Source organism: Phocoena sinus, chromosome 5 (genome assembly GCF_008692025.1).
Source record: "Phocoena sinus isolate mPhoSin1 chromosome 5, mPhoSin1.pri, whole genome shotgun sequence".
Taxonomy (NCBI): domain Eukaryota; kingdom Metazoa; phylum Chordata; class Mammalia; order Artiodactyla; family Phocoenidae; genus Phocoena; species Phocoena sinus.
The window spans coordinates 122,415,896-122,431,069 of record NC_045767.1 but is presented as its reverse complement, the minus strand read 5'-3'; the positions used below and the strand labels follow the sequence as shown (position 1 = coordinate 122,431,069).

At 40.4% G+C, this 15,174-nt stretch overlaps 1 protein-coding gene and 1 pseudogene across 1 annotated transcript in view; both read left to right on the top strand.

Annotated features, from left to right (window-relative positions):
- Positions 1-7,886, top strand: part of METAP1 (methionyl aminopeptidase 1) — a 68,409-nt gene extending 60,523 nt beyond the window's left edge. Inside the window, exons 10-11 of the mRNA XM_032633140.1 lie at positions 2,761-2,826; positions 6,353-7,886. Coding sequence (XP_032489031.1) covers positions 2,761-2,826; positions 6,353-6,516 — 230 coding nt within the window. The 3' untranslated portion in view covers positions 6,517-7,886. The remainder of the gene's footprint in view (positions 1-2,760; positions 2,827-6,352) is intronic.
- Positions 7,887-14,227: 6,341 nt separating this feature from the next.
- Positions 14,228-14,727, top strand: LOC116754014 (annotated as a pseudogene).
- The last annotated feature ends 447 nt before the right edge of the window (positions 14,728-15,174 follow it).

Here is a 15,174-nt window from a genome sequence, read left to right as displayed (position 1 = left end):
CTGGTAAGCCCTGTGATCACCTGATGTGCATTGCCTTTAACAGAATGGAAGTAGCTATTCTGATGACACTGGCGTGTGCCACACGTGTACGTGTGTGTGTTTTGTGTGTGGAGCAAGAGTGTGCAAGGGAGGGAATGCAAAAAGCGCCCTTACTTGCAGAGGTAACAAACTTAGGTTTAGGTATGGACTAGATAGAGACTTTTTGTCTATCTGTCTATGTCTATTAATTTTGATTGGAGTACAGTTGATTTACATTGTTGTGTTCCTGCTGTACAGCAAATGAATCAGTTATACACATACCTGTACCCACTGTTGTTCAGATCCTTTTCCCATGTAGCGCTCCCTGTGCTCTTCGGTAGAGGCCCTTAGGAGTTACCGACTTCATATCAATACACAGTAGTGTGCATGTGTCACAAAGAGAGATTATTTTATGTGTCACAAAGAGAGATTATTTTTGAAGGAAATAGAATTTACGGGAGACGGAGACACAGGTCAGTGATGATGGTGTCAACAAAATACCATACCACCCATACACAGGAGATGGCGCTTGAGTTTCATGTTAAACTCTTTAATTAGATATAAAAATTCTGAAAAAAGAAACAAGGACCCAGGTATACTTCATTTCATCCAACTGATATGTTTTTGAAAAGTCAAGTGTTAATCGGGTTTAGATAAAACAAAATATGTGTGGTCCCTTTAGGGACGCGTTAACGGAAGCTGCTGAGAGAGTCTCTGTACTGCAGAGGCCTTTTGAGATGTAAACGATCCCTGCTTTGGCTTGTAACTTCATATTCCTAAGCACCTGAGCACGGAACCAGGAAATTGTTGTGTAACTTCCCTCCACCTCCTTCCGTGTAAGAGAAGTCCTTGTTAGATGAGAGTTTAGTGTGCTTCTTTGTCATTATGGTTCGGAAGTAAAGGTGATACTACCCTATCTTTAGAATGTATATATCACGGTAATTCTGGGAGGCAGACGGTAGAGCAGGTACACACTTTTGGAAAAGCACTCAGCAGTAGTACCTGCTATAGTGTAGTCGCTAGACGATGTATGTTTGTTTGAGTGAGCCTTGTTGAGAAGCTGAAACCATGAGTCAGGGTTAGCTGGGAGTTGTAACTTCTACAACAATGAATCAATGGCAGAAACAGGAGTGGAACTTGGATTCTCTGTATTGCGCTGTCCAGTGTATATGAGGCACATATGTAATATTAAGATTTCTAGTGGTCATATTGAAAAAGTAAAAAGAGACAGATGGAGTTAATTTTATATTTTATTTAATCCATTACATTAAAAATATTAGCATTTCAACATTTAATCAGTGTAAAAAAAACATTGCGATATATTACATGCTTTTTTTGTCTTTGAAATCGGCATATTTTTACATGTACATTCTGACTTGCCGTTTTTCAAGTGCCTAGCTTCATGCACCCAGTTGCTGCCTTACTGGACAGCACAGCTATCAATTCCTTTATCCTTTTTTCTTTCCATGACACCACACTGACTCTCTTTGACATTTTCTGTTTGATATCCCCAAGGGAATATGACCAAGTCTATATATGTAGTAAATTGCATGTCATTTGGAGAGAAAGTTCATGAAATTAGAAATAAAAAGATTATTTTTGCCCCTCAGAGTTTTATAATAATTTAGAAACTCCTGATTTGGAATCTGTAGAATAAGTGTATTTTGGCAATACCTAAGATAGCGGAAAGCGGCGTGATAGCTATTAACAAGGAAGGGCGTGCAGGAGTGTAAACGTGCGGGTGAGAGGTTAGACCATACCTAGGCAGAGCAGCTTGAGCAGGGTCTGCCTCCCTCGACACATGGGTTGCCTTCCAGAAGAACCGCAGCCTTACGCAGAAAACCCCTGAAAGCCGGTGCTTTCGCCACCTGGTGGTCAGGCAGCGCAAATGCAGTCACTTGTTTACCGATGCTCTTACCAGTTTTTGGTTTTTATTGACAGTTTGAACTTTAAACTGATTCTCCATTTTCGTCTGAGATTGTCTAAAAAGGCCTATCCCTGTTTAAAATTTTTGGCCTTCTTGGGGAGATGGCACGCCTGGGCACTGATAGTTGAGTTTCTCACAATGATCCTGAAAAATACTTTTGTATTGGTGAACTTGGACAAAAAGTCTTTGGAGGGAGAAATGGATTTTTTGTTTCCAATAGAAAGGAATAATCGTGTCAGCATTAAAGAAAAGTAGGTTAGTGTGCGGGGCTTTGTCCCCCTCCGAAGATAAGACAATTTACAAAACTTTTTAAAAATGGTGCAGTTGTTTCTCTGGGCTGTGCCCCCATCTCCACCCGCATCCACACCCCTACACGCACCCAAGAGGTAGGAGGCTTCTCGTGGAATTCGAAATGTCTTCTTCTTTAAAGCGTCATACCTCCATGAGTGTGGCGCTTTGCTGGGTTGCATGGTTGCAATTCTAACCCTGCTATAACATAAATGGGGGCACTTTTCCTTTTATAGAAGCGATAACCACATCTGAGATCCAGCCTAGGGCATCTCTGTATTTTCCTAGAGAAGACGTAAACAAAATGACATATGCCTAGGACAGTATCTGCCCCAGAGTAGGCGGTTTTCAGTAAAATCCCTGTTTGTTGAATGATCTGCTTTAAGCAAGGGGAATCAGGAGAGGAGAAAGTCATTAATTTAAGAATCACTCATGGGAATATAAGTTGTGTACTTTTCCCAGGGAGCTGCTTAACGATATGCTGTAGGTTTTTTGCTGTGTTCTGAGATTTTTTTTTTTAATTTCAGAAAATAAAGCAGTTGGAGTGATGAAGGCCGGCCACGTATTTACAATTGAGCCAATGATTTGTGAAGGTGAGAAAAAAGGGATGCTGTAACATTCTTTAATTGAAGTTTTATTTACTTTTGGTTACTCATGATCAGATTAGTAGTCTGCTCTACTTGCTTTTTGCTTCATTTCCACTCCCCATCCTATCTCTAACTTGATTCAGTATCATGTTAGAGAACTGAAAATTGTAAGGGTTGGCAAGAAAGCAATACCTTCTCCACGGTAATTTGCCTGCTGTCAGTAGATGCTGAAGTACTTGAATCCTGGTCCGTTTTCATAAAGATCCTGTCAAAGGGTGCATTGTAATAATTAGGTGCCTCCATCAAACCTGTGTAGAAATTCTTTCTTGTCTTGATGGGGGTGAGGAAGAGGAGGAAAAAAGAAGTTAGTGCTATTTGGTTGTTTTTTTTTTGTCTTTTTGTTTTTTTAATTAATTAATTAATTTTTATTTATTTATTTTTTGGCTGCATTGGGTCTTCGTTGCGGTGAGTGGGCTTCTCGTTGTGGTGGCTTCTCTTGTTGCAGAGCACGGGCTCTAGGCACGCAGGCTCAGTAGTTGTGGCTCACGGGCTCTAGAGCACAGGCTCAGTAGTTGTGGCGCACGGGCTTAGTTGCTCCGTGGCATGTGGGATCTTCCTGGACCAGGGCTCAAACCTGTGTCCCCTGCATTAGCGGGCGGATTCTTAACCACTGTGCCACCAGGGAAGTCCGAGCTATTCGTTTTGCGGCGGAGTTATATAATTTAATTCTCCACAACTTATGAGGTAGGTGCTATCCCCATTATACAGGAGAGGAAACTGATTTTTGAAGAGGTTAAGTAACTTGCCCAAAGTCACTTAGCTAGTTATGTGGCAGAATTTGTGGGACTCTAAACTCATGAGCCATTCTGCCGCTTGAGGGTCTGCACTCATATCGTCAGGTGGTGTCATACAACTACTGTGGAAAAAGCACAGCATAGACACGCTTAGCACTGGCAGTTCTATGTCCTCGTTGTTGTTGGTCACTGTGACAGGCACATGGCAGTGATGGTTGGTGTCACGATTGGAGCCCCCCACTGAGGCTGTCAGTAATAACTGGGGCCTCCTTCATGAGGCCTTCACCTTTGCTTTCTGCCAGTTCTTCGCTGGGATTGGGGGATGCAGAGTGGGGCAACAGTAGTAGGGCTCTTGTGTCCTGGTCCCTGTGTTAAAGGATGCGTCCCCTTGGGATCCTTCCAGTCTTTTTTATAACCTAATCTTCAGAGTGATATCCCATCACTTCTCCCAGATTTTTTCCTTAGAAGTGAGTCACTAAATCCAGCCCACACTCAAGGGGAGAGGAGCATTGGAGGTTGTTTTAGAGGCTGCCTTCTTAACCTGGTCCTTTGTTCCCTTTTCTGTAAAATGGAAGTTACAATCTTTATCCTGCTGAATCCCCAGGGCTGCTGTAAGAATTAAGTGAGATGATTTGTATTAACGCAAAGTACCTTTAAAGGGCTGTACAAATGTAAGGTATTGTTTTGTCATTCCCTGGAATAAGAATAATGATCATATGTAACCAATTGCAAGAGCATGGAGTATATTAGCAGAGAAAGGCAAGACAGTGAGAGGAAAGTGTCATTTTGGTTACATACCTATTTCCATTAACTGGCACTTAGCTGGTGAGACATGAAGTGGTATTTCCGGGAGTAAGCAAATAACACAGTGTTGAGCTGGTTCAGACAATCGTCAGATTATAACAAATATACCTCAGTGTAACTCAGCTAGGTTAAATCCCAGCTTCTTAGTGGAAGGTCTCTAATCCAAAGAAGAATTTGAATTTCCTTAGAATAGTAGTCTAATATATTTAACTTGACATTAGTAAAGGATCTGTTTTAGCAGATGACAATAAAATTAAAGATGTATTTATGTCGGGCTTCCCTGGTGGTGCAGTGGTTGAGAATCCACCTGCCAATGCAGGGGGCATGGGTTTGAGCCCTGCTCTGGGAAGATCCCACATGCTGTGGAGCAACTAAGCCCGTGCACCACAACTACTGAGCCCGCGCGCTGCATCTACTGAAGCCCATGTGCTCTAGAGCCCATGCTTCGCAACAAGAGAAGCCACTGCAATGAGAAGCCTGCACACCACAATGAAGAGTAGCCCCCGCTCGCCGCAACTAGAGAAAGCCCGCGCACAGCAACGAAGACCCAACGCAGCCCCAAAATAAATAAATAAATAAATTTATTAAAAAACCCCGATGTATTATGTCTTAAATCCGTTTGTGAAAAGATCATTCATTACATTGAGAAATATCTGTTTACTCATCTTTAGATGGTTGACAAAGCATGAGTTAACTTTCTTTAAGCTACCTCATATTTTCTTTTTAGACTGGGGTTTAATATTGCAAAAGTAGGTAACTTCACTGCAGACTTTGTACTCTGGGATGTGTCTGAGGCAGTAAGACCTAATCTTTGGTAAAGATTACTCAAAATGGGAATTCCCTGGCGGTCCAGTGGTTAGGACTCGGCGCTTTCACTGCCGTGGGCCTGGGTTCCATCCCTGGTCAGGGAACTAAGGTCCTACAAGCTGCAAAGTGTGGGCCCCCCACCCCCAAGGCAAAAAAGATTACTCAGAATGAAGAATATTGATTTTTTTTTTTTTTACATCTAATTTGGAGATAAGAAAGTCTCTGTAAACACATTTTTATAGTAGTATCTGGAATTGCAGAACTTTGTCATTCCACTGTTGCCTCTCCTCCCCTGCCCCACTCCTCCCCCCATTCTCTTTTTCCTGTGTTGTCTCCCAGCTCTTTTCATTGTCCCTTCGTTTCCTTTCTAACCCTCTCTCTAACCCATTCTCCCTCATCATAATTTTTTTTTTTTTTTGGCCGCGCTGCACAGCTTGCAGGATCTCAGTTCCTCGACCAGGGATTGAACCTGGGCCACAGCAGTGAAAGCCTGGAATCCTAACCACCAGGCCACCAGGGAACTCCCAATAATTTTAAAATTTTCTCACCAATCTCTCTTTTTCTCTGCCCTCTTTCTGGTTACAGGGGGTGTGGCCTATAAAAATTTCAGAGTATAATCTGTTCTCACCATCTTTGTGCCTGCCATTTAAAAATTATATCAGGAATTAAATGCTATAATAAAAGTATAAGAAGTTACTCTATTTCCTTCACAATATACATCGGCTATAGTTCAGTCAGTTTCCAAAGTTATACCAGGAGAGAGCTAAATTCATTAATTCAGTTTCTTACTTGTAGTTCTGTGATGAGTGGTTATCAGTTATGTTTCTGAAAATGAAACTGAGTGCCTTTATTTTGGACATACCAACTTGATTTAATATTTGGGAAGTATACAAAATGTGAAGTTTTAAAATTTAAACACTGTTCTTACTTTGTTGGACTAAAGACCAAAATGAAATAGAAAAGGCTTTACAGTTGAAGTGTAAATAGGAATCTTAATAGTGAATTTTAAAATTAGTTTTCTGAGATATCCAAGGATATAGGAGTACAGGCCAGTACACTTGCCTAGAGAGTTTATTAAGAAAACAAACTGAGTGATAGAATTAAGAACTGGTGTTTGTTTGTTTAAGGCGGATGGCAGGATGAAACCTGGCCGGATGGCTGGACAGCAGTGACGAGAGATGGGAAACGGTCTGCCCAGTTCGAGCACACCCTGCTGGTCACGGACACTGGCTGCGAAATCCTAACCCGGCGACTCGATAGCGCGCGGCCTCACTTCATGTCCCAATTTTAATTTCTCCCGAGATGGCACATCTCAGTGATACCTTCTGGCTGTACTCGGCATTTTATTGAGAGTACAGGATGGAAGAGGACATTTTTTATAACTTGTTTTGTTTCGACTATAGATAAGGAAGGACTACAGCATTTGATGTGTGTCCTCAAGAACTTGTCTTGGGTCTGAAAAAGCCAAGAAGAATAAAGGAAGCTTTCTCAACTCCTTTCAATGCTCCCCTCTCCCCACACAAAAAAATCTCTGCACCCCTGTTTTCTCATTTGCCCTTTGAGCACTTTTACTTAAACCTGCTTCTAGTTGCTTTTATCACTGCCACAACCGGGCCTTCAGAGCCACCTGCTTTCCAGGTGAATGTTGGAGATGAGAATCCCTGAAACTTTAGCAACATATTTTGCTCCCGATTTTTTTTTTAATTATATATGTATGGAAATATATACGTATACATTTTAAATTCCATATATGTAATTACCAAACACTATGTGACCTGGGGTTTGTGTTGATTCTGACAGGGTTCTATGCTGTCGTAAATGGACCCATCATTTGCAGTGATTTAATTCCCAGCTGGGAATTGGCCTCCCTCCTCCCCTGCTAATTTACCCTCGTAATTGTGTGTAAGGAAGCACTCGGTCAGTGAGACTTTCCAGTGTGGACTCTGTGTGCGTGAATGGCTATGGCAAAATTCACTTTGGAAAAAGATGATCAGGTTTTAAAAAATCTAGTTTATGGCAAAAATAGCCACGCTCCAAGCGGAAGCTGGCTGTTGCAGAGAATGGGATTTTTGTAATACGTTGCTATTTCAGACCTCTGTTTGGTCATAATGGTAGGAAAAACGCTCCCTTCTCTCTTATTTCAAAGGCATACCTTGGAGATTTTCAGAGAAGGGTGGAGGCTGCACTGTGGAGGTTGATGGGGAAAGACAGTTCTGAAATCTCTCCAGCAGTGAGCAGAGTCTGGAAATTCTAATGTTTAATAAACCTGGTGGGGATGAGAAAGGAACTTCTTTGAAATTGGACTGTTGCCTTGCAGGGATGCAGCTGTCCTTGGTGTGCTACCACAATTCTCCTTTACATAGTTGGGAACCTCATTAGAAATGACCTCAGCTGCCCAACATCTGTGTTCCTTTCAGTAGTTCAGTCCAAATGGGAGTGCATCCAGTGAAGACATATCAGATCAAGGTCATTGTCATTAGAGAGTACTTGATTACTAGGTATCTGGTAAGTTTATTCTAAGATAATTCGATACCACTGACATGTTACATTTGTATAAGAACATCTTTCCCAGAGTGCCTCAGACCTTTATTGCTTTAAAGGAATTATAATGTTTTCATTACTTTTATTATTTTAATGATTTAGTAAAGTGGCTGAATCTGGTATGTGTGTGAAGTTTTTTATCAAACTGTAATATTTGTGAACGGAATGCCTTGCAATATGAATGTTAATATAATGTGTAAAGGGAGATTAAAAAGTTTGAATGACTACCCCACCACGTAGTTGTTAACTTTGCTGTATTTGTTGGGGATTTCAGAAGGAAGTGGTGGGAATGGGGAGGCTAATTTCATAATCTAAAATAAAATTTGAGTAAAAATACGTTTTTAAGTTGAATGTCTATATACAAATCCCAGTACTGTGTTTAGTTCAGCAGTCTACCAGCAGTATTTGAAATGCAACCATATTTCTGAGATAGTTTAAGGTGGAGATTGCTGCATATGTGAGGCAGCATTTTATGTACTGATAGTGGAATTAACAGTGTGGGCTTACTCAGTGTCTACTATTAGAAAATAAGCTCAAAGAAAAAAGTCTTGGTGGGTAGGTTTTTTTTGTTGCTGTTAAAAGATAACCACCACACTGGTGATGATGCTTTTCTCGGTTTGGGAGATTTTAAAACATTATGTCCTCTAGTCTAATTGTATATGTCTGATTACAAATGTTTGTTTAGTAGGTTTAGATGAGAAAACATCTCGGGTAGTTTCATCATTCTGCCAACTCTCAAAAATGTCAGTGTGTTAACTTTTTATTTTTTGTATTAACTTTAAAATAATCCTTTTTTTCCCCTGACAGTCCTTCATCCCCCTTCGAATTATAATTTAGAAGGGAAAGGTGTTTGCCTTTTATTTTCATTTTATGTCTTTTGCTGGTAAAATGTATAAAGGTACATTAGAACCCGTTCACCAACACCTTTATATTACTTGCCATCCACATGTCTAAATTAACAGGAAGAGGGTGTTTAGGAATTTGCCATCTTAGCTTGATTCCTCAGTTTGTCCTGTCACCACTTCTGGCTTTTCATTGAGTTTGGTTAAATTTGAGAGTGGGATGCTCCAGTTTGCTAAAGCCCCCAAATGCACCCTCCTGGTATCTGTAAGCTATTTCTGTCCTACCCACCCACCCCCCGTTTTTTCTTTTTTTTACTTCTAGCTTTTCATTTTGAAAATTTCAAATTTACAGAAAAGTTGATGGTACAGTGAGATAACCATATATCCTTTCCCTGTATTCAGCAATTGTTATTGCATCACATCTCTCTATATAAAAAGCATTTTTCCTTTGAGAGAAATGGCATTGTTGTACTTCACCTGCTACTGTTGCAGCGTGTCTCTCTTAGAACATAAGGACATTTCCTACACAATCATAATACTCTTGTCACACCCAAGGAATTGATTATTCATAGAGTTATCTAATGTATAGTACACATTCAAACCTGAGGCTCAGTTTCCCCCCAAGCGTACTTTAAAGCGTTTGTCTTGTTTAAAATGCAGAATCCAAACCCATGGCATTTGGTTGTCATCTGTAGGGTTTTTTAAACTCTAGAACAATCCTTCCACCTTTTTTTATCTTTTATGAAACTGACTTGAAAAAGCAGGCCAGTTAGCTTGTAGAATTCTGTGCTTCCCTGATTGTTCCTCATGAGTAGGTTCAGGATAAATGTTTTGGCAGAAGACTCCATAGATGGCATGTGGTGTGTCCCATTCATCGCATCGCATCACATCACATCACAAGGCACATACTGTCATTGTCACATTATTGCCGATATATGTTTGCTCACTAGGTTTCTTTCAGATTTTCTATTTTAAGATCCCTTTCTTAAGCAAATAATTTGGGAGGAGATACTTGGAGACCATTTGGATATCCTGTTCACTTAATGATTTTAGCATTCATTAATAATCCTTGCCGGAATCCATTATTTTGTTACATTGGTGGCTGCAAATAGGGACTTTCTAAATCTAGCATTCTGTCTGCATTTATTGGCTGGCATTCTTTTACTAAAGAAGCACTTTTTTGAGTATCAGTGTGGGCTCGTTGTTTTTAAAAATTCAATTAGTTACTCTAAATGGTCTGTATTTGGCCAGTGGAAGCACCTTTAAGCTTATTTATGGGTCATTTTGATCTGTGTCTGTCAGTCTTTGAGCACCTTCTTGCTTTTTGCCATATCAAGATGTTCTAGATTTATCTTACACTCTTCCTGCCCCAGCCTGGGAATTGGCTTCTTCTCCAAGGAGCCCTAGTTTCTTTTCATGGGGAATGGTATTTGGAAATCAAGATCTGGGTGCTGCTGGGGTGTCATTGCTCCTAGGGCCGTTCAGGGAACAGAGCCAGCAAATGCATTTTTCATAAATCATGAATTCATTCTGATACTTTGATTTCAAATTCAACACTAATCTTCCTCACCCTTCCCTGTTCCATATTTGTATCTTCCTTATCCCATGGTGAGAACTTAGGTTCTGAACAACATTAATATTTACTTATTTGCTTGATTCTACATGACATGTAAAATGATTTTAGAATTACTATACCAAAATCACTACCAAAAATGTAAGTGTAAAAGTTGTGATAGTTCCTATTCTTGGAACATATTTCACTAAGGGGGTACAGAGTATTGGTTTAAAAGCTATTTGAAGTAATTAATTTTGATCCTGCAGTATTCTAAATTTCATAAACCATGAAGTTATTTTTCAACAGTAAATGCAGTGAATCTTGGGGGCAAAGCATGCTATACAGGTGGGGAAGATTTTTTTTTAGCGGTCTGGGAGTTAGAAATACTGGAATCAGTTGAGATAGTGTGATATGATTCTGTCTACATTTGATGGTGTGTGGCTTCTACCAAGTTCTCTAGCTACCAGAGGAGCAAATTATTACCACTTGTAATGTGGATGTATAGCCTATTTTCAGTATAGAGTAGGAAAAAACATCTGGACATTGTTTTAGGAACAGATTGTTTCACAACGTAGGCTGCATTGTGCTGATATTCTAAAAGTTATTAATGTGTTTTGCTTCATTTAAAAAATGAACATCGAAAGGAAGGCAGCACAGGTTCCATGCATCGAAATTCTGTGGTCCAACTGTGTTTGAACTCACAAGCAGCCTTTGGTGGCAGCCTCCTTCCTTACCTCTTTTTCCTTTTGCTGCTAAGTATGAAAAAGAGAAACAGTGGTTTGCATTTGGTTATTTTGCAAAAAAAAAAGCCAGGAGTCAGGTGGCCTTGGCTACCTGTTACCTGCTGCTTTGCATTTTGGGGACTGTGGTGAGGAACAACAGAACTGTCTGTATATGGTAATTATGTGATTACATTCAAACGTGTCAACACTGGTTTATCTCACTAAAATGTGCCCCAAAGTCAATATGCGGAGCACTCAAGAAGGGCTTCCTGGAAAGATTTTCACTTACCACTGATGTTTGTTGGAGTTCAAAGTATTTTAATAATTTTTCTTGTGAATGTCCAGCCTTTTTACTATTGCAAAGCTTTGAGTAGAATAATTGCTTCCATCTCCTGGGTGCTTGGCCCTTTTACTATTACTCAAGCCTCCTCATTCAACTCCCAACAACAAACACATGACAAACTTGCAGGCATATTTGCTCTGTGGTGTCATGAGACGATCACGAGATCAACAATCAGGACACTAGGGCTCTGAGTTCTCTGATTTTTGCGATACGCGGGCCTCTCACTGTTGTGGCCTCTCCCGTTGCGGAAAACAGGCTCCGGACGTGCAGGCTCAGCGGCCATGGCTCTCGGGCCCAGCCGCTCCGCGGCATGTGGGATCTTCCGGGACCGGGGCACGAACCCGTGTCCCTTGCATCGGCAGGCGGACTCCCAACCACTGCGCCACCAGAGAAGCCCAGTTCTCTGATTTTTTAAACTAGCTGAATGGCTTGGACAAATCACCATATTTCTCTATGGAGGTATCCTATTTGTGTAATGACGCCACAACTTAGCAACTGTTTTATTCTATATATAATGTGACTATAAAGCGAATTTGCTTTATTTCAGTACTTGGGTCAGACATCAACAGAAAATTCAGAATAGAATTTTCCAAACTTTACCAGTAAATCTGAGCCCTGGGTGATTCTGAGAAAACAAAATAGCCAAGGATAAGAACATTTAATATTAAAATATAGATTTAAGAAAGAGAACAACAGGTATTTTAAAGCAAATTTCCACTGTTTTATCTTGTTTAACATATCTAGATATTTTTGGTAGTCAGGAATATTTCAGTCCACATCTAAACTCTGGGTAGTTCTGTGGTGGATTAGCACTCCTTTCCTGAAGGGAGCATGTACATGTTACCTCTCAATGAATTGTTACGATGTCCAGTTTGATAAAAGTCAATCTGCTTAAAAGCCCATCCCACTTGCTCTGTTCCTGTAAAGTTCCACCAAAAGAAGTTTGTATAATGCAGGACTTTGTACGTACCGGTTCACTGTGCTGGTTTACTTCCTAGTTGTTATCTTTAAAGATATGATTTCCTTGGTATAGTTCTATGTACTTATTATCTAAGTAACCGTTTAAATATACTTAATGTTTTCCAAATGTGTTTTCTGTCTGTTTTTTCTGCAGGGTATTTGCTGACAGAGAATCTGATCTTGCATGTTAATTGAAACAAAATTGGCTGAGTGCAAAGTTGGTTTTTCCTGGGTCACAAAGTATCTCTAGGCCCAAAGAACTGTCAGTTACTTTAGGACTTTGATCATCAACCTACTTGGGAGATTGGTAGCCATGCAGAAAATGTTCTGAAGCATCTGTGCATGTAAAAATATGTTCCCTGTTTCTCAGATCAACAAAACATTTTGAGAATCGTGAGCTACATTTAATTTTGCTTTGAAATGGGATAAATGGAAGTAGCATTGTGTTTATCTTTCGGAGCTGTATTTGTTTAAGCTGTACACACATTAACTGGCTCCACTGTAACAAAGTTTGGAAATAATGCAGTTTTTTCCCTCATCTCAATAACCTCATCATTCCACAGGTTCTACCTTATGTTAGTTCTCTGTGCATGTAGTAAAGAACTCATTCCAAGTCAGACATGGAATTCCAAGTCAGCCTGTATATGGACTATCTTTCTACAGTAAACATCACTAGGTGGGTTAAATAGAAAGCAGAATAGCCCAACATGCTGAAAATGGAAAAGCAGGAAAGATTTGAAAAATGCCAAGTATACCAGCATTTTCAATGAAAAACAAAAAGCTGTTAAAAGATACATCCTAATATTGTAAAATTTTGGATCCTTAAAAATTTTTTTTACTAACTTTCGTGAAAAATACAGCAGAGGTTAGCGACTTGTGTTAAAATTATATACCTTTTATCCAAGAAAGCAGTTTAAACATAACTTCAAAAAATTCCCGACAATACTTCTAAGGTGGTAGAGTCCTCATTTTGGACAACCAGGATAGATTGGCTGACATGCACATAGTGAATGTTTTTTAGCCCTATGTTGTGTATGTTCTTCCAAAAAATATTTGGTTTCGCAATATACATAACAACTTAGATGCCATCCAAGAGGATGTATTAAAAGTATCTTAACAAGAAATACTTTATACCTATAGTTCCATGTTCCAAGAATCTTTATATTAAAGATCTTGTAAAATTGATTCTTAATACTGGTTCTTTGAAAGAGACAATTGTACTTTCAGCCAGGAAATGCTCATACTTGTTAAACTGAATTAGCTGGCTCAAGACTATGTACATGACTGTGACAGAAAAGTAAACTCCCTAATTGACCAGCTACAAGAATTGGAGTTACATTATTTTACTATCTTAAAATTATTTTCTCATTATTGGAGAACATAATGTTTGCCATTCTCATTCAAGTATAATTCATGTATGAGAAGAAAAATAAAGGCGAAAAAAAACCAAAAAAATTATTAGTTCTCCTCCATTATTACCCTATATACCCATTCTGTTACTGCAGTCGCTTAAGGCAATAATATACTTTGTTCCTGGAAGGCTGAGCTAAAACAAATCAGATTAAAGCACACTTCCTATAGCTAGGGTAGAAGCTATTTTTATTCTGTTCTTCCAGTTCACCCAGAACAATAGGTTGGAGCCATCTGGGCCCCGACTGGGTCTCCACCCCTCTAGGTAAAATGAGAGAAGCTAGGTCATACTGCCTAGTCCTTCAAATGCACCAGAGATCCAAAAAAGAAGTCCTGACCATAACTGCCACTATACCAGTTTTCAGTCAACTAAATATTGCTCTCTCAGAAACACAAACTTTGGGAGTAATTAAGCTACATCAGTCAAAAGAATTAAAACAAGAAAAAGCACATGGTTTCAATCCAACCAAAAGATATGTATGTGCATGACATATCTGACGTCCTGACACAAAAACAGTCTAAACTATGCTATGATGTAGAAAGAAGAAAAAGGCACATAGTAGGCGGGGCGCCGTTCACACGAGAGTCGGTTGGTTCCTGTATCCCTGTCCCCGCCTTCCCTAGCCGTCATGTCGATATTCCTGGTGAACACCAACGTGCCCCGCGCCTCTGTGCCGGACGGGCTCCTCTCAGATCTCACCCAGCAGCTGGCGCAGGCAGGCCACGGGCAAGCTGGCGCTGTACATCGCGGTGCACGTGGTCCCGGACCAACTCCTGGCTTTTGGGGGTTTCCAGCGAGCCGTGCGCGCTCTGCAGCCTGCACAGCATCGGCAAGATCGGCGGCGCGCAGAACCGTTCCGACAGCAAGCTGCTGTGACGCCTGCGCGTCAGCCCGGGCAGGATCTACATCAACTACTACATGAACGCGGCCAACGTGGGCTGGAACGGCTCCACCTTCGTCTGCACTTCGCGCTCCGGAGCCCCCTGCCCCAGGCCCGCAGCCCGCACGCGGTTTTCTGCCCGCCCCGCCCCCAGCGACCCCACCTCCCGGGACGGAGAAATAAACGGTATGGAGACCGGGGGGCGGGGGGAAGCACAGGATAGTGTTAATAGTATTCCTTCGTGTTAAAGTATATGTATAAATGCTATTATATTCATAGAAACTAATGGGAAAGATACATAAACTGAATAGTGGTCACCTTATTTGGGGGGGAAAAGGGAAGTGTAGCTTTTCTTATGCAATTTTCTCTACTATTTGAATGTTCTAACTCTTGGATGTATTGCCTTCATGTATTTATTTTTGTGTTAATGGATCACCTGGATGGTAAGACTATGCATCATTTTCGTTTGCTTCTTTATTCTGCTCAGGGTAAAGAAACCTAAATGTTACTTAACAGCACCGGGAAAAGACTGATAGATTTGACTATACTAAAATAAAAATTAAGAAATATAAAATATATTAATATAAAACTTACAAAGGATTGGCATCTAGAATAAAGAACCCCTAAAAATTACTCAGAAAAAGAGAAGTAATCCAACAGAAAAATGGGCAAAGGATGTGAACAGATGCCTCACA